This window comes from Drosophila montana, unplaced genomic scaffold (genome assembly GCF_035044405.1).
Source record: "Drosophila montana isolate Dmon_TW-CO22-7 unplaced genomic scaffold, ASM3504440v1 contig_3218_1, whole genome shotgun sequence".
NCBI lineage: Eukaryota > Metazoa > Arthropoda > Insecta > Diptera > Drosophilidae > Drosophila > Drosophila montana.
This window is the reverse complement of record NW_026998098.1, coordinates 139,740-158,562: the sequence shown is the minus strand read 5'-3', so window position 1 is coordinate 158,562 and position 18,823 is coordinate 139,740. Positions and strand designations below refer to the sequence as shown.

Below are 18,823 nucleotides of genomic sequence, written 5' to 3'. Positions count from 1 at the left end.
ATATGGATGTGTATACGAGTGCGTTTTATGTGACTTAGCATCCGCACCAGAGTCAACTTTTAACCTTGTCCCATACGTATCCTGTGATCTAACAAAATCTATAATATTTACAAATGTCAGATATCATAGATGAGTGTAAATGTGATTGGAATTTTCACCTGCATAAATAAAAAAACAAAAAAAACCGAAAGCATTACGAAATGGCTGAGCCATGCACTGCATTTAATTGAATTACAATTAATATTATTGCATAACAGCATATTCTGTAAATATCTGTAGATAAATGCGTACGTCCATGCCAAAGGCGCTTTTCATTTTGGGAAAGTTGCCGTCGCCGAGCTATATTAGTTTCAATTTGTGATGGTTATTATCAAAAGATGGAATAAAAAATGTACGCACACACACACACACACACACGCACACGCACGCACACTCAGTTACAAAACTTTCAAAGTTGAGGTTGTGTTAACATTTCTCTTTGGTAAATGCCAGAAATTTAAAGTCAATTGTCGTCGCAGTCGCCGTGCAGAAAAAGTGTTCGACTGTTGGCTAAGTATACGAGTATAAATAAAATAAAATTAATAGTAACTAACAATTGAAACAAATGTCGCACTCGCGGCCCGCAACAATGAAAACATTGTCAAACTGAAACATGAATGGCCATTACATGTTTGATGTGTCCACTGTCTGTCCACACACAGGTGTCATCGACGCGTCGCACACAGTGGGGCAAAGTTTACGGTTCACAGGTCATTCACCAAAATAAGAATCTACTAATTCTCTCAATTTGATTCCTTAAAAATGTATCATAATATAAAAGTTGCATTCTTTTTTGTATTGCAATTATAATTACATTAAAAATATATATATGCATTTTATACCATTTTTCAAAATAAAGAATGAATAAATAAAGAACAAAACGTATATCTTAATGTCTATAATTGCGATATATTAAACATTTGACCACTGTGCATGGGTCGTTGTTTGGTCACAATTTTCAGCGAAAGTAACTGAACGAGTTCCAATGCCAATTGTGCGGTACTTTTATTTTGTTGTGCTTAACAACTAAACATTAACTGTCGTAATAGTTTGCCAAAAGAAATGAAAACTCTGACGTTGTGTATAGAATTTGAGATACAGAGAAAGTAGAAGCGCCTCCTGCCATCAAATTTGTACTGTGCACCAAGTTTGCCTTGATGCTTCAAAGTAACAAAATTCTTTAGTCTAAAAATGTTTTGAAATTCACGTAGAGCATAAAATTTTGTTGCAGTTTTTGAATACGTTTGGTTGATGTTCGTTTTAAGCGCGCCCAATGCATGTTGCTTTAGCGTTATCGATTACAACACAATACAACCGTGCGTACACAAACAACTGTTGACCAACACTGCTGCCAGTGACCGTGTGTGTGTGTGTGAGAGATTGAAGACAATGGCTGCGGCTGTGGACGGTGTTGTTCCTACCCTTGCAAGTAAATATACAACAAATAATATCCATCTAATTGCATACCACATGATAGCTATAAAGATTCACCTCACAATTGAATAGTTTGCGACCCTTGGGGCCGCAGTCAATACATATAAAATAAGCATTTTTTCTGACCGTCCCCCAAACCGCGTGTATGTGGTGTTGGCTACTAACTTTTTCTCGCCCGCCTATTTGCAGTTCGCTCTAGCGTGGCTGTTGAGCTGTGGTCGTCAGCTGGTGCAAAACAGCCATACGAGCACAAGCCCAATTTGCCGCGAGAGGAGACGAAAAGTTCGCGTTCGATCTGCTTCAGTCCAGATGGTCGCTACTTCGCATACTCGAATGGTGTCGAGGTGAAGGTGCTACACGTGCCCACTTCCAACACTGGCAACGCTGGTTGCTGGCCGGTACAGTGCACGCTGCCGCGTCCAAAGGCCTTCTATCTCAAGTTCTCACCGCGTGGCAATTATCTTTGCACCTGGGAGCACTATGCCATTACGAAGGATCGTCCCGAAGGTGCTGCAAATTTGCTTGTTTATGATGTTGCCACTGGCACTGAGGTCTTTGCCATTGTGCAAAAAAATCAAACTGATTGGCAGCCCTCGTGGTCATCGGACGAATCAATCTTCGCCTTGGTCGTAGGCGGGGAGGCCCTTTTTTATGATCTGGCAGCTGGTCCAGTTGAAGGATTTGCCAGCACATCACGCAAGATTGGCGGCAGTCGTGGCGGTATGTTATCCCTTGGTCCGGGCAATAGTCCGCCATATCTGGCGTTTTATATTCCTGGAGCAAAGGGCGCACCATCCATGTGTAAGCTCTACAAGTATCCGGCTTTGGGTCAGAATCAAACTGTTGCCTGCAAGAGCTTCTTTCAAGCTGATCGCGTCGAGATGCTGTGGAATAAGCGGGGCAGCGGCCTTCTGCTTTTAACCAGCACAGAGGTGGACAAGAGCGGTGCCTCCTACTATGGAAATCAAGCAGTGCATTTTATGGCCACCAAGGGCGATACATGCTCTGTGCCATTATCCAAGGAGGGGCCCGTGCATAGCGTCAAATGGAGCCCCAAGGCTAATGAATTCGTTGTCGTATATGGCTTTATGCCGTCCAAGGCGGCACTCTACAATCTTAAATGCGATGTCATCTTTGATTTTGGCGAGGGTCCGCGCAACTGCGCCTACTTTAATCCATTCGGCAACCTGATTGTGCTTGCCGGTTTTGGCAACCTGCCCGGCGCTGTTGAAGTCTGGGATGTTGTCAAACGGGAAAGGATCGCCAATATTAAATGCGCGGATACTACATACTTTGAATGGCATCCAAATGGAGAGTGGTTCGTCACTGCCACCACCGCACCCCGGCTGCGCATTAGCAATGGGTAAGCGAACGATTCGATAGATTAATAATCCTGTTATATAAATTGGATTTTTTTTTATTAGGTTCAAGGTGTATCATTATTCGGGCGCATTGCTACATGAAACATTATGGCCACAGGGTCAGGAACTGCTCGGCATTGAGTGGCAACAGTGTGCGGATAATACGTATGCCGAGCCAAAAATTACGAAGGCCAAGCATGAGGGCATCAAGTCCAGTCAGCCAGAGGCCAGCAAGAAGGCCTACACACCGCCCCATTTGCGTTTGCTAAAGGAGGGCAAGAATCCGGAAAAGTATCTGCCGCAGCCGACGGTGCCGGGACTTCCAGCAGCACCACCAGGTAATAGCAGCAGGAAAATTTGGCATAGACAATATGACTTGGATAATCCGATAATGCGGCGATGCCAGGGCTCAGGCGAACAGCAACAGGGCCAGGGCCAGCTGGTAACGAGCGTGGTCAACAGCAACCACAGCAGCTCAAGTGCGAGCTCTACGCGACCCAATCGACGCTACCGACCCTACCAGCATAAGCGCTACTAAATTGTAAAGATTCATCATTCCATTCCACTCATACAAACCCCAAAATGCATTGTGTAGGATTTTAGAGCACGTGGCTGTAAGTAAACAAGTACATTGCCTAAAAAATTTCTATGGTTATTTAGGTCAAATATTAAGCACCTAAATAATCCTTCCTTTCCTATACTCTCAATATTTGGTCAAACGCCATTGAAACTTTTTAACAAAACTACAACTGTCATAATATCATAATTTTAGAAGATTTTATACTTTCTATTCCAATTATTTGGCACTGATAAGAGTTTCGCAAGTTTAGACAATAGGTATATTAGCTATGGAAGAGTCATGCAGCGAAAGGTCCTTTCATTATATAAGATTTTAGCGTCTGGGTGGCTTGAATAAATAATGATGAAGATTAAGGGAGTGTGCAAAATATATTACTTATATATATTAAATGTAACAGTCTGTATTCAACATTTCAATACTTGTTACTCAAATGTTCAAAAACTTTTGGAATGTTTTTAAACAAATAAAATAATCAGTATAAAGATAAATGTTTTAAAATATGCCGCTTAGGTTTTTTGTTGTAGATCATCCAAATTTGTTGTTAACTATAAATATTTTAATTTGCAATCGCTAATTGCTTTGAAACATTCTCTTTACAGGTATGGGCAAGAATAAGAAAAGGAATACCAACAGCAGCAAAGCAAAGGGCAACAATAACATCAACAACAAGCGTGAGGCTGGCGATGCCACGCCGCCAGATGCAGCTGCAACTACAGTAGCTCCAATTGAAGGCCTGGAACAGCAGCAGGAGATTGCAACAGGATCAGCAGTAACTATTGGTGAATCACCGCGCAGACCTGCGCAAAAGCAGCGCCCGCTGCCCAGGCAGCAGCAGCAGCAGCATTATCATCAACAGCAGGAGCAGCAAAAAACGGCTGAGCTGGGCACACCGCGTCATCATGCCAATGGCAATGTTGCACAGAATAACAATGCCAACAATAGCAGCAGCAGCAACAACAATAGCGACAAGGATCGCAAGATACGTAGTGTGGCCAAAAAACTATCGGACATTAAGAAGCTCAAGTCGCGTCAAAGTCAAGGCGAAACTCTGGAATTGAATCAGTTGAACAAAATTGAAATGGAGGCAAGTTATTTGGAGGAGCTCAAGGCGCTCAAATTATCTGTTTAAGTGACATGCCATCAACTGTTAAATGTGTGATACAACAAAAAAACAAACAAAAAAAAAACAAAAACAATGGATAACAAGGAGTTTACTGCACGAACAGCAACAAGACGAAACACTCAAGTTTTAGTTTTTCGGGGCCCCCTAATTATGTACTTTCGAGCTTCCTGTATTTGATTTGAAATGGAATAATGTTAATGCTGTTTTCTTTACGTGCGCAAATTTTTCAAAGTTTAAAAAACATTTTTCTACTATCGTGATTTTTGAATATATATTTTGGCAACCACAACAATAACATCAAACTCTTGAATGTACCAAATTGTGCTACACAGTAATAAATAGTTTCCAGATAAAACCCCATTTATGTTTCCCAATTGGATTTCTTTTTGACAAACTCCTCGCGACCATCTTCCCTAACGGCAACATAATAACCGAGATTCTCGTACTTGTAACGCATATACGCAATATATCCAAATACTCCTGTTATTGCCGCCAGGCCTAGGCCCATTATGACTTTGTTCTATAATTTCATAGTAAACATTTATATTAATTATTGCGACAGTTCAATGTTGCTGGTGTACGTACCGGCTTTGTATAAAGCTCAAAGTTAATTAATCTGAAAACACCTGTGCTTCGCATGGAGCGTATGCCATCGCCGGGCTTTTGTGGTTGTTTCTCGCTCATAGTTATGTATCAATTTAATTTTCAACAATTCTGAGGCACATTGCACAATGCTCTAGTAAACAATACATGTGCGGTCTATCGATAGGCGCAGTCGCGCAGCAAAACGTCCGATGAATATCGTCTATCGATAGGCGCAGTCGAGCAGCAAAACATCCGATGAATATCTATGAAACAGCGCGATATAGCGACTTTTTTGACATTCTAACTTACTGGTAAGTCTTACGATTTAAAGTCAACAAATTAACCAGTTTAATATTAAATAATTCAAATTTTACAGGGACCGCAGCAAAAATGCCGCATCCATTGCGGCCCAGAGTAAGGAAAATTATATTTAATTCTTTCAAGATTTTTATAATTTATATGATTTGTTGGTCTATATATTTATATATAATCAAGGAAAACCTTTTTAAAGAATATTCTAAAGTAATTTCACAGTTTGGGATGCAATACAAAGAATCCTTTTAAAATTTTGATTGAAGTAAAGAAAAATGCAAGTGGCTTTCACGTTTCCCAATTGGATGTCCTTTTAATGAACTCAGTGCGTCCATCCTCTTTTAAAGCCATGTAATAACCGAGACGCTCGTACTTGTGGCGCACGTATGTTATATATCCAAAAGCCCCAGCGGCCGCGACTACTCCCATGCCCAATAAGACTTTGTTCTAAAAAACAGGATTTTTTAATATTTATACAAATCATATTTGCGTACTTACCTGTGGGGTATTAAGTTCAGCGTTGAGGAATTTTAAGATATTTGTACTGCCCATTCCCCCTAAGGGATTTCTAACTTGCTTTTCGCCCATAATTTAAAACGAAAAGCTCACAATTTTTGAAAGCCTTTGGAATAATGAGTATAATATGAATTTGACAAGTATTTTCTATCGAAACAGCCCTTAGCCAGAGTTGTATATTTATCGATAACTCAACACAAAATCGAGCAAATTCAAATACCCGGATTCCACTACACACCACATACAAATTTGATCTTTGCGCATGGGCGTACCCTTAAAAATGCGTTAGCCAATGATTTTCCCTAAGCCGACAGTGCGATCAACTAAAAATATTAACAATAACGTAATACAGTTTCAATGCTTGCATTTAAGTGAACTTTAATAAATTGTACATAGAACTTTATGTACATAATTAATAATGCTGTGTCTGCAATTTGTTTGTTGTTTGTCTGTTGCTTAACACAAAACATAAATTTACAATATATGTATGTCACGAAACTAGAGAATTTACAATAACTGATGAGTTGTTTGTTATGTACAAAAGAATTTGGCTGCCGGCCTTTTTACTCAAAGTCAAACTGATATCCGCGATCTACGAAACTGAGGCCCCGTTCAGAGCTAACAGGAAAGGCGTCCATAAACATTATGTATTCCTTGTATTCTGGTGAATGTTTAAGCTCCTGCAATGAAATTTATTTTTTAATAAAGCTCTAACATTTAACCAATACCCACCTTCACATCAACATAATCTTCGAAACCACATAGAACATAATAGATTAGTAGTGGTTGTGTGCGCGTGAATTTATTATGCTGTTTGTTTGGCTCGCGCTGCTTCAAGATGTTGAGTGCGCGTTGCAGAAAATTGGGTGTCAGTTCCCGACAATAGGACACATCAAGATGATGAAGATGTGGACACAGTTCGATGAATTTGAGTAGAATATCATCGCACAAATATGTCCAGTTGCGCAGGCAGAGCAGCTGAAGATTTGTCATGCAGGTATATCGCTCCAGAAAGTCAACGGAATGTGTCCAGCTACAAATTGCCAGACGCTGTAGCTTCCGATGAGACCAAATGGATAAATCCGCATCCCAGCCAGGCTCCAGAGGCATGTAATAACCATCGACCGCAACGCCTATAATATCCGGTGCCTTGCGCTCCATTATATCATAGAATTCTCGTACTTCGCGAATTTTGTGATCGTAACTGTCTACACTTGCCATTGGTGGTATGCACCACTCGGTGTCCAGCAGAACCACCAACTGCTTGAGGGCTGGTAGCTTTAGCACTTCTGTTAAAACCGATTTTAATGTGGCCAAGTTAAGTTTTAAGATGCTGAGATTCTGGAGGTAGTCCACGCAATTATTGAGACGCAGTTTGCTTATAACATCATACATTCGTATGTCCAGCACTTGCAGATTAAGCAATTGACTGCGTTTATCGAAATAAAGGTATTGTTATAAGGTTATTCACTTGGTGGTTTAGAATGGCTTTTGCTTACCTGCAAATCTCATCCAGATATTCCTGCTGCAATTCATATGCCTTATGCTGGTCTTCGTACAAATGTAGCTCCTGCAGATGTCGAAAGTTGGACAGATAACGCCCCTGAATAGGTGTCGTTAGACGCAGTCGTAGCAAATTCGGCATCATTTTAGCCATTTTGCATATGCTACGATCCGATGGATAACAGTCCATATCTTCTGGATCATAATAGAAGCTGGTTACATTGGGCAGCACATAAATTTGCATTTCGTCCAAGTCCTTTAACAACGTGCACAGGCAGCTCGACACAGTCATGTGCCTTATAAAAGGACGCATTTGTTTAATAAAATAGCACAGATCCTCATAGTTTGGCAACAATTCGCGCCACTTCTCCATATCGAGCTGATCGTAAGCATGTGAGCCGCGCCATCGGTTTAAGCATATCCATTGAAATCGTTGGCAAACTCTGGCAAATGCTACCTCGCTGCGAAGATCCTGCAGCCGCTCAAAGATACATTCCAGGCAATCATTGTTAAGCTTAAATATATAGGGCGTTTGTTCGCTGGGCGTCGGGGGCGTGGCAATCGAATTTGACGGCTCATCGGCCATGACTGTAAATTTTGGTATTAGCATTTAAATTTTGTTTAAATAATTGCACATACCCAATAACGCTTTTCGCCTCAACCGCTTACTATTTTAATTAGTGCGAGTTTATACCTGTTTGTTCTGGCTAAGACGAAACAAAGTTTATAAAAAGTCGCCTCATAACAAACAAAATGTACGACAGCTGTTTGCAAGCAGTGTTGAACAATAGAGTTGTGAAGCTATGTTCGGAGCGAACTAGTAAAATATGAACTGTCTTTAGTATTTGCTGGTTTGGTTAATTAAATATTTATTATGGCATATCACTACTATTTTCATGTTATGAAATGTTAATAATAAGTGAAGCGAATGAATAATACACTTAATGAATGATATACTGAGCATGTTATAATAAATCTGGAATGCGCAATACAGGCTGCATTTAACAGCACTATTTTGCCGGTGTTGTGAAATTAAGAGTCGCATTACAGAGAATGTATCGAATGTGTCGAATATATCGAAACAACACGTGTGTGTGCGTTGTCCAATTCCATGCCTTTTATTGTGACTGCAACGAGTTAGTCGTTGCTAGATTTTTGTGAAAAATAATAAAGAAATCGTGAAATAGTCACTAAAATGACAGAATTACAAAAATTGACCGATGCCATAGTGCATGAGTATCTGAAGACAAAAGACAAGAACCTAGCAAAAGTGTTCGAGCAGAAAGCAAAAGTGGTAAGTTTTAAAACATACGCCTTTTTATTTATTTTTTTTTCCTGCAATGCATTTTGTGTGCATGCGTGCGCACGAGACTACATATTCGGCCAATATCAAATGTGTGCAATCGATAAATTGTAATTTCTATTAGGAAGCAAATGCCGCCTACTAAATGGTTGGGCACCTTTCAATGCGCCATGCTGAAAGCACGTGTTCTCATAACCCAACAACTTGTCAGTAATGCTTTTCTTTTTGCATTTATAGCCCACTGTGGGAAAGAATACGCCATCGTTGACAGAAATCTTGGCTTTTTATCAAAGCAAAACCTCACAAAAGATACCGCCTGTGAAAAAAACTAAATCGGACAGTGACGACAGCGATAGCGACGAAGATGAAGTCGAGGTCAAAAAGCCGACAGCCAACGGAAACACAAATGGTAATTCTGCTAAAAATGCTGCCTCCTCTAGCAGTGAAGAAGACTCCGAGGAAGAGAAGCCTGTCAAAAAGTCACCAGTGAAGGCTGTGCCTGCAAAGAAAGCGGCTGCATCTTCAAGCAGTGGGGACAGTTCTAGCGACGAGGAGCCGGCCAAAAAAGCAGCTCCTGCTGCTGCTAAGAAAACGGCTGCCGAGGCACCTAAGCCCACATATACCAGCAGCGAAGGCAGTGACTCTGATGAGGAGGAAGAAAATAAGAAGAAGAAACAGACGAAACCAGCGGCTGCTCCTGCAAAGTCGCCAGGAAAGGCAGCTCAGCCCAAGAAAGCCGCTGCATCCTCTAGCAGCGATGACTCCTCCGATGAGGAGCCCGCTAAAAGCGCTGCTGCCGTTAAGCCAGCTGCCAAACCCACGCTTAAGAAGGCAGCAGAATCTAGCAGCGAGGAAGACAGTTCAAGTGAGGGAGAGCCGCAAAAGAAGGCACCAGCAGCACCTGCTAAGCCAGTAGCTAAAAAGGCTGCATCCAGCAGTAGCGAAAGCAGTGACTCTGAAGAGGAGCAAAAGAAGCCAGCAGCGTCTGCTAAGACACCGGTAAAGCCGACTCCTGCCAAGAAGGCAGCCGCGTCCAGCAGTGATGAGTCTTCCGATGAGGAGAAAGCGCCAAAGGCTTCACCCATTAAGGCCGCGCCGGCCAAGAAAGCAGCAGACTCCAGCTCTGAATCTTCCTCAGAAGAAGAAGCGCCGCCCAAGAAGGCGGCAGTAAAGGCTCCCGTGACGCCAGCTAAAAAAACCGCGGACAAGGCTGATTCTGAGGACTCATCCGAGGACAGTAGCTCTGAAGATGAAAAGGCTGCAGTCAAGCCCGCTGTCAAGAAGAGCGCTGCACCAGCTAAAAAAGAGGACTCTTCATCCGAAGATGATTCCGATGACGAGGAGCCAGCCAAACCAGCAGCCAAGCCAGCTGCAAAGGCGGCGGCCAAGAAGAATGACAGTTCGGATAGCTCCTCTTCCGAAGACGATGAGCCGGCAGCTAAGAAAAAACCTGCACCGGCCAAGAAGCAGGAGAGCAGTGATAGCGACAGCGACAGCGAAGAATCGGGCGAGGTCAAGCCCAATAAGCAACAGCCAGCGGCCAATGGTGCCGGCAAGAAGCGCAAGTTCAGCGGCGGTGATGCGGACGAAGCAACACCCAACAAAAAGTACAACAACTTTGTCAAGTCTGGCGAACAACAGGTGAGTTACAACAACATCTAAGGGAATGGGCAGAACAAATGCAAATATTTGAGTTTGAATTTAGCAACTGAAATCTCTTGCTAAAATAGTTTTAATAGTTATACAAAAAATGATTGAGTGGGTTATATTAGATTTATTGATGATGTTGGAAGTCATTTTTGTTGAAGATTTCGACTTCTAAACTTCTTGCAGAGTATGAAATATTGAAAATAGTTTCTCCCCAGGCCAATAGTCTCATGGGCTGTCGTAATATGGGAATATAATAAATCTTATCCGACTGTGATTGAATCCCTGGACTAATACTTATTCGAAATTGTGCTCACATAAAAATGGGATTGTAGCCCATAGGATGAGTTTCGAACCAAGCAAATTAAACAGTAAACAATTTTCGGTCTCTCGTAATGATTTCAAGGATGATCCTCGGATCATTATCAGTTCGTTGTCTTCTCTCTTTTTACTTAATCTACCAACTAGCAAGTAGATAGGCTTATTCTGTACACGTTCTTTTACTTCGCGTTCGATATACAACGATCGCTTGGACATGAGGAGGAGCAAGTTCCATCTGAATTTAAGGATCATTCAAAAAAGGGAATAATAACAATTGAAGGTGAACTGAACATTCTCCAAAGGGACCAGGTTAAAATATTGTGATTAGACAGTCTTGTGGACAATCATTTGTATATATACATGGATTTAATTCCTTGAGGGACCGCCCATTGGAACACTAAAAGGAAACCTTAAACGTATTTGGAACTCAATTAACCATGTTAACTATTTGGCAAACATAGCAACAGCACAATGGTTTCACCTCCACGCCCAACAATGCTAACAACAACAGCAACAAACAGTTGAACAACAGCAGTGGCGGACGTCGTAGATCGCCTTTCCGGCGTGTACGGACCGAGGAGGTTCTCGTGGATTCACGCGTTCAGGACATGTCCTTTGAGGCAAAGGTAAGTGCCACAAATGCATTTGAGTGTGGCGCGCTGTTTGTTGGTGCTGTGTGTGTGTGTATTTATGGGGTACAAACATACAGACAACGTCTCGTTGTGTGGACGGGTAGGTTTCGTTAGGCAGTGGCAGGGGGGGTTACACACAAATTAGCAAAAGCACCTTCGAAACTCAAATCATTTTGTGGCACTTGCCTTTTCCTTATCTGAATTCGTATTTGCATTTGCCATTTGCTGCAGGGCTTGGCTAATTTGTGTTTAACCATTTTGTGGTGCTTTATTCTAGGACGGCGGTGGCTTCAAGAAGTTTAGTAATGGACCACGTGGACGCGGAGGCTCTGGCTTTGCCGGCCGTCCGGATCGTAGCAAGTGGGACAACAATAAGCAAAACGGCGAGGAAGGCGGCGAGCGCAAGAGCTTCGGCGGTTTTGAGCGCAAGTCCTTTGATGGACAGCGCGGTGGACGCGGTGGTGGCGGCGGTCGTGGTGGTTTCGGTCGCGGCGGTGGCGGCGATCGCGGTGGTCGCGGCGGATTTGGACGCGGTGGCGGCGATCGTGGTGGACGCGGTGGATTTGGACGCGGTGGCGGCGATCGTGGTGGACGCGGTGGATTTGGTCGTGGTGGCGGCGGACGCGGCGGTGGATTTGGCAACAAGTCTTTCGATTCGTCGTCAAAACAAAATAAGAAAATTACTTTTGATAATTAATATCTAAACTAGTTAAGGCATTTACAAAGCACACGTCGCCAGAAACCCAACCCATAATAGGATACAAATAATGTGGAATAGCGTTCCAATAATTTTGACAATAGTTCAATACCATTATTTTATAACGTAATTTCTGGATTTGGTGTTGAATGGAGTCTACAACATACACACACATGCACACACAAACACTCGCAAAACAAAATATTTGTTGTATACAAAATAATAATTCAAATTTTTATATAATATATAATATATATTTAAAAAAATATAGAAAAATGCTGCCGGTTCTTGGGGAGAGCGCGCCAATAAGGATCTAAAATTCACGCGCGGCAAATCCTTCAAACATGAAAAGACCAAAAAGAAGCGCGGCAGCTATCGGGGCGGTCAAATTGACACGGGCGTCAATTCAATCAAATTTGACTAGATTTATGTTACCACATAACATATACATATTTTAATACATAAACTTAACAATATTTAGTTTGTAAAAAGCCAAACCAACCCAACAACCAATCAGATGTGTAAAGCACAACTTGGTTTACAACCCATCGTCAAGTTTTAAATATTATGTTTATTATCGTTAGTATTTGGACTTGACTATCTTATGAACCGGTGTTCAGCAAACCTATATAAATACTATGTTTCATGTTCCAATTGAATTTCGCTGCAAAATCTTTTCATTTACTTTGAAAATTCGATTATTTGTTTGCTTTGCTGAACATCGGTGCATAAAAAATGCATAAAACTTAACATAATTATTATAAAAAGTTGCTCTGCTACATAAAACTTATAATATTTGTAAATCAAAAGCTAAAAACAACTACAAATTTAGTTGATAGAGTGAAAACGTGAATTATGTGTAATAAACGTATGAAACAACAATTGTGTGTGTAGTATTTACAATGCGTCGGCAATCCAATTGACGACAACGGTGACTATAGCCACAACTATAATTACTGGATAGTACTGTAAAATTTGGGATTTGTGTGCGAGTCGTGATGCTGCTCTCATGGGATTCAATGGATCTTTGACCAAAACAGGACTCCTTCGACACCTCTACAATACAAATAAATATTAATAACATTTGATGTATTTACAATATTTCAATGGGATTGTACTAACGACATGGTTATCAATCTTTGGGGGAATGGCGGGTTTATATTCAGCAGCCCCGTTGAACGTTGTCTCCCAGCCCATTTTATCGTCGCAATATAACATTTCGAACAAATCCGGGAAGCTATCAGTTTGTGTAGCAATCGATGTGGAGCAGGGAGTAAAAGGCGAACGTGGATGGTGTGGAGCAGCCATTATGTATTGCAAATAAAACTAATTATTAAATTTCTCATGTAACTTGAATATGCTTAAAATATCAAACTGAACGCCTGCTACAAAAAAAAGAAAACGCTTCATATATGGAAGTCATCTTGCAAGCTTCCAAGTGGGGTGACAAAATTAAAAAATTTTCGGGTAAGGACATGGTGTTAAAATCTGAGCGGCTTGGAACCAAACCAAACCAAATAATCGTAGAAAGTTAATTTCAAATCATTAAAATCTGGGTTTATTCGTGCGGAAACCCAGCTTCATGAATCGCTAGACTAAGTTCGAACTTCGAACCGAGTATTTGTGCTTAAATGACATTCCTCGCTAAATAAAATATTAACGTCAATAGTCACACACACAGCTAAATTTTAAAATAAATCACACTATTAACAAGCTTAAAATCGGCTTCTTCAATTGCACTCACCTTCGGGCAATGCAATTATAAATTTAACAATAATTTTGAATTTCTATATTTATTTGAATGAACTTCAATTTTGTGTTTATGTAACTTTGTATTTTTCATATTTGTTTGTTCACATTTAGTATTCAAGTGGTATTGTCAAGTAGTTTGCTTGTATGTATAGTGTATGCATACTTTGCTATAAATACATTATGTTGTATAAATAGGTATATAGCAATAGTAACTACGTGTAACTTTATTGCGTTGGCTATGACAACAAAGCAGATTCAAATCAAATAATTATGAAATTATATAATTAAATAATCACAATCATTTTAAAAACTTTACTTTGTAATTAAAAAGATATTTTATAATTCGAGTTACATTAGGTTTCTATGTGTGAGTTTTTAATGTAATCAGCATATCAATTTTACAACTTCTTTCGGCATTCGGTTGTTCGAGGCGAGAAAAATACAGCAGAGATTTGATATAACATTTAACTACATACAAATGTATCGGTTAACTAGGGGCTGTTTGGTAGGAAGGTACGTGTTAAAAATAATTCAACAAAATACATATACATTTCCTTTATATTTATAAATGAGTTAGTAGTTAAAATGAGATTCCTGTCGTTTTCTAATTTTTTGTCTCTTCTATCTTAATCGCACATGTACGGATAATTTATGTCACGCAGTGGCACAAATGTCTCTTTAATCGACTGAGGCGACGTAAAGCGGAGTATATAATGTGGTCCACCTGCTTTGTCATTGGTGCCCGATTTGCGGCCGCCGCCAAATGGCTGCTGACCCACTACGGCTCCAGTGGATTTATCATTGATATAGAAATTTCCAGCCGACATTTTGAATTCCTCCAAAGCACACTTGATAAAGCTTCTACAAATTGGAATTGTATATATGTTAAGAATGATAAGTTAACTTTTTGTAGGATGTTCACACTTACTCGTCCTGTCCAAACACAGCGCCGGTCAGTGCAAATTGTGTTGTGGTATGCACCAGTTTCATGGTATCGTACAAATCGGAATCCTTATACACATAAATAGTAACCAGGGGTCCAAAGATTTCCTCAGTCATAATGCGATCCTTGGGATCCTTGGATACGACTATGGTTGGATCTATAAAGTAGCCCTTGTCGTCGGAATAAGTGCCACCAGCAATGATCTCCAAATTAGGACTCTTTTTGGCATGCTCAATGTAGCCTGTAATGCGTTTAAATGCTTTGTCATCAATAACAGCCGATGTGAAGGTGCTCATGTCCTGCACATCATCGATCTTGAGTTTCTTCACTTCGCACAACAGTCCCGCTTTGATCTGCAAGCACAAATAAAATCAATATTATACCGAGCATTTATGGAAATTATACTCCAAATGCTTACATCCGGCCATAACGACTCCGGCACATACATGCGCGAACAGGCTGAACACTTCTGACCGCTATACTCGAAGGCTGAACGTAATGTGGTTGTAACAACCGACTGCACATCCGCTGACGAGTGCACAAAGTGGAAATTTTTGCCACCACATTCGCCAATAAGGCGCGGAAAGTTAACATATTTATCGAGGTTTTCACCGACCTGCTTCCACAGTCGATTGAATGTGCTGTGTATTGAAACGATTTCAGTTATGAAAATCAATAAAATGTATCACACAAAAGAGTACTTACGGCACTGAGCCGGTGAAATTGATACCCGCAAGGTGGGGTGAGGCGGTTATAGTATCCCCAAAGACTGGCCCATCCGCAGGCACAAAGTTGACCACACCATCGGGCACGCCAGCTTCGCGCATAATATTGAATATACGCCAATTGGACAGGAGAGCCGTGTCCGAGGGCTTCCACAGCACAGCGTTGCCCTGCAGCACACAGAAATAGACAATGAAACAAGTCGTTGAAAGAATATTCAAGAATATACCATCAATGCGGGCGTGTAGGCCAAGTTGCCGCCAATGGCGGTAAAGTTGAATGGACTGACTGCGGCTATAAAGCCATCAATGCCACGATAACGTAACGAGTTCTTCGTGACCTTCAAGTCCTCGCTAATGGGTTGATATTTGACGCACTCCTTGAGAAAAAAGGCGTGAATTCTGTGGATTTAACAAAAACGAGGTTATTTTAGTCTGTTAACATGGCCTCTATAGATTAATAAAAAAAGGAGATTAATCAGCTATAAATAACTTTTCATACATATTTTTACATAGGACATTATGGACATAAAAGATAAAATGCTAATGATAAAAATATATTTCCTTCGTTCCTATTGGAGCTGTATAGTATGATAAGCTAAAGTTGATACGATTTTTCCGGCAGACGGACGAGTCGACGGAATATACTGAGCACGCAAAAACATAGTGTGGTCGGATATGTCACATTCTCTTCTTTACACATCTTACAACTAAATTTAAATGCCCTCACCAAGGGTATACAAATATATATAGAAGAGTTATTGATTATTGAAACAGAAAAAAAGTTTGGACAAATATTATAGAAAATCCATTTTCTCACCGTATAAAATCGACTAGCTCGCATGCCGCGTCAATTTCCGCTTGTATGACTGTTTTGGCCTGTCCTAACATGGTTGCTGCATTCAACTCCTGCCGATATTTGCCCGCAATTAAATCCGCAGCATGCTCCCAAATCGCGAAGCGTTCTTCTAGCGGAACACGATCCCATTTGACCTGTGCTTCCACTGCCGTTTTGATAGCCTTCTCCAAGAGCTTCTTATCAGCGTAGTAGAACTTCGCCAGCTTGTGTGCGTGGTTATGCGGCATCACCTGATGCATCACCTTATCTGTTTTGTACTCCTTGCCGCCAATAACAATGGGCACCTCCTCACATGTTGCGGCGGTGCTTTCCAGCGCCTGCTTTAGTGCCTTGCGCTCCGGCGAGTCCTTGCGATAGGTCAAGATTGGCTCGTTGGAAATAGTGAAATCTTTCAGTTTTGGTTGTATGACGACGCTGCCCAGGCTGCGAAGCGGCATTGAAATTGGAGTGTTAAGGAAGTTACTTAAATCGTAGATATAATCGCACCTTCTAACGACGGTTTGTGGTACAGCGGAACTGGGGGACAGATTACGCATGAAACGCAACATCTTGTAGCTGGGAATGGTTTAGGTTCGTCTGGGGCTTGTCTCACTTGTCACCTTGTTATGTAAAAACCAAAATTTTGTTGCTCTGTGAGATAACGAAAAAGAACACAAGCAAAAAGTTTCATTAATTCCATTTATAGAACAGCACCGTTTATCAGCAACCTTGAAATGTTCATTGGGGGTCTGACTCTGGCAGCATGCGAAACGACGCGTGATTACACTTGATAAGCAGCCAAACGTGAGACACACCCACTTTCAACGTTGAAGATAATAAAATACCAAAACAAATGAAATTTACATTAACGTAAAATTTTTTAATGTCTCGTGCGCAAGCAATGCCAACTGGGCAAGTGTTGTGTAAACGTCGAATTTCTTTTAAAGCTCTGAAGACACACACACACACACACTTATGTAAATGTGCATGTATTCGCGAATACGTGCGCACAAATACGAAGGTAGCGGCAATTTTTGACAAGCATCAGCTGTTTTTTCAGTGTTGCGGCTATGGAAATTTCCGATTGCCGAAACTTGTCCACTAGAAGGGGTAGGAGAACAGTGTGCGTCGAGAGTTCTTATTGTTGCTTTTAAATTTAATAGTAGGGTAAGCCGAGCGTGTGACAGAGAACGAAAATGAGAGTGAGAGAGCTCATAAAAAGCACCCTAGAAGTGTCCATAAAAATGTGGAGACAGCAATTTCCATTACTTTTGTTGTAAAGAACCTGGTAGATGTATGCCTGGGCTTAACTATGTATATGTATGCAAATATATTTTTGTGCGTGTGTTTGTCTTTTTCTTATGTAGTTTATACTAATTGATTTTTAACAATGAGCTGTCGGCAGCTTAAGTGCATATTTAATATACATACTTATGTTTGTACGTATGTACCGTCACAAACGGTCACAATTTTTTGAGGCCAACTAAAACATGCGCACAACTGAAACGATGCTCAGTTGCAAGCTAGATATACAGTCACAGTAGAAAGACATCAACACACATACATGTACGCTAACACAACCGCAATTTAAATGCACTTGTTTTGTTGTATGTGCCCCCATTACGCAATGTTATGTTTTTTTGCACTGACATTCACTTTTTATGCATTTGTACGATTTTCCATTTGGCACTGAGACTTAAATTTTATTGTTATTATTTATTTTAAATTGTGTTGCAATTTTAAAGCAATCAAAATATCGCTTACTTTGTGTGCTTTTGCGAACGGTGTGGACAAAATGCACGCGAAGTCTGTATTTGTTTGGCCTTTACGAGACTACCTATGTATCCATCCGTTAGAATTGGTTGTTTGTGTGTGTATGTGTGCTCATTTTTAAATTTTAATCTCTTTGAACAGCTGATACACATCGATAGTTTTGCCACTAGTATCTAGTCTCTAGATTGCATAAATGTGCATAATTTTGTACCATTTATTTGGGGTAATTCCTCGTTCACGTTATCTTAAACAAAAAACGACCAAAGCGAGGGTTAACGATAAATCGATTTCAGCGCCTGAAAGTAACATGACCATGTAAATAATTGAATGTTCAAAATCAAAATTCCCGGTAACGCGCTGCCGTCACGAGTAACGATAGTTTTGCGGCATCGATGAATATTCGATGTATTTAAATGTGCTCTTGAAGATATCGCAAGATTTGTGAAAAATTACCACTTTTTACGTAATTCATCACATAGAATTGGTAAATTTCTCAAAAAAATAAAAAATCTCACAAATATATCGATGTATTGGCATGCGATATAATTTTATTTATTTTATCGCAAAATCTGTCCACCACTTGGTAAAACATTTTGCAGCACTGCCATTTGTTATCGGTTTACTTTTTTTTGGCGGCAAAAAGTCATTGGTCTGAAAGATATTTGTTTCAAGCTCTTCGGTTTTTTTTTAATAACAAAAACCATAGTGTTGCTTATATTTTAAGTAAAACGAATGAATTTAA

The 18,823-nt window shown here is 40.6% G+C and overlaps 5 protein-coding genes and 1 long non-coding RNA gene across 10 annotated transcripts; 2 read left to right on the top strand and 4 right to left on the bottom strand.

The window, feature by feature from the left end:
* Positions 1–1,217: 1,217 nt before the first annotated feature.
* On the top strand, positions 1,218–4,653 carry eIF2A (eukaryotic translation initiation factor 2A). 2 transcript variants are annotated; one of them, XR_010437110.1, is made up of 4 exons: positions 1,218–1,468; positions 1,663–2,836; positions 2,898–3,448; positions 4,014–4,059. XR_010437110.1 is itself a non-coding variant. In XM_064689650.1 (4 exons), the coding sequence occupies exons 1-4, from the start codon at positions 1,291–1,293 to the stop codon at positions 4,541–4,543; spliced, it is 2,157 nt and encodes a 718-aa protein (XP_064545720.1). In that variant the 5' UTR covers positions 1,219–1,290; the 3' UTR covers positions 4,544–4,653. The 2 variants fall into 2 exon arrangements, 1 of the variants encoding a protein (XP_064545720.1); XM_064689650.1 differs by having other exon boundaries at positions 1,219–1,468; positions 2,898–3,172; positions 4,014–4,653.
* A 127-nt stretch (positions 4,654–4,780) lies between these two features.
* On the bottom strand, positions 4,781–5,307 carry LOC135433539 (small integral membrane protein 8). The gene is made up of 2 exons (XM_064689658.1): positions 5,123–5,307; positions 4,781–5,057 (listed from the first exon to the last, which is right to left on the bottom strand). Exons 1-2 carry the CDS (start codon positions 5,219–5,221, stop codon positions 4,899–4,901), a joined length of 258 nt encoding a protein of 85 aa, XP_064545728.1. The 5' UTR covers positions 5,222–5,307; the 3' UTR covers positions 4,781–4,898.
* A 625-nt stretch (positions 5,308–5,932) lies between these two features.
* LOC135433538 (uncharacterized) lies at positions 5,933–8,254 on the bottom strand. The gene is made up of 4 exons (XM_064689657.1): positions 8,093–8,254; positions 7,450–8,041; positions 6,683–7,379; positions 5,933–6,630 (listed from the first exon to the last, which is right to left on the bottom strand). The coding sequence occupies exons 2-4, from the start codon at positions 8,037–8,039 to the stop codon at positions 6,514–6,516; spliced, it is 1,404 nt and encodes a 467-aa protein (XP_064545727.1). The 5' UTR covers positions 8,040–8,041; positions 8,093–8,254; the 3' UTR covers positions 5,933–6,513.
* A 294-nt stretch (positions 8,255–8,548) lies between these two features.
* On the top strand, positions 8,549–12,935 carry Nopp140. Of its 3 annotated transcripts, none has more exons than XM_064689653.1 (4): positions 8,549–8,747; positions 8,994–10,397; positions 11,186–11,350; positions 11,634–12,451. In XM_064689653.1, exons 1-4 carry the CDS (start codon positions 8,649–8,651, stop codon positions 12,051–12,053), a joined length of 2,088 nt encoding a protein of 695 aa, XP_064545723.1. In that variant the 5' UTR covers positions 8,549–8,648; the 3' UTR covers positions 12,054–12,451. The 3 variants fall into 3 exon arrangements, with proteins under 3 accessions (XP_064545723.1, XP_064545722.1, XP_064545721.1); XM_064689652.1 differs by having other exon boundaries at positions 8,550–8,747; positions 12,325–12,935; XM_064689651.1 differs by lacking the exon at positions 11,186–11,350 and having other exon boundaries at positions 8,551–8,747.
* On the bottom strand, positions 12,605–13,449 carry LOC135433540 (uncharacterized). Its single transcript, XR_010437111.1, has 2 exons — positions 13,176–13,449; positions 12,605–13,109 (listed from the first exon to the last, which is right to left on the bottom strand). It is a non-coding gene; the product is annotated as an uncharacterized LOC135433540 (long non-coding RNA).
* A 902-nt stretch (positions 13,450–14,351) lies between these two features.
* P5CDh1 (delta-1-Pyrroline-5-carboxylate dehydrogenase 1) lies at positions 14,352–18,204 on the bottom strand. 2 transcript variants are annotated; one of them, XM_064689656.1, is made up of 8 exons: positions 18,073–18,204; positions 16,816–16,959; positions 16,291–16,752; positions 15,701–15,872; positions 15,454–15,641; positions 15,167–15,389; positions 14,734–15,101; positions 14,352–14,666 (listed from the first exon to the last, which is right to left on the bottom strand). In XM_064689656.1, the coding sequence occupies exons 2-8, from the start codon at positions 16,875–16,877 to the stop codon at positions 14,432–14,434; spliced, it is 1,710 nt and encodes a 569-aa protein (XP_064545726.1). In that variant the 5' UTR covers positions 16,878–16,959; positions 18,073–18,204; the 3' UTR covers positions 14,352–14,431. The 2 variants fall into 2 exon arrangements, with proteins under 2 accessions (XP_064545726.1, XP_064545725.1); XM_064689655.1 differs by lacking the exon at positions 18,073–18,204 and adding an exon at positions 17,037–17,455.
* Between the last annotated feature and the right edge of the window lie 619 nt (positions 18,205–18,823).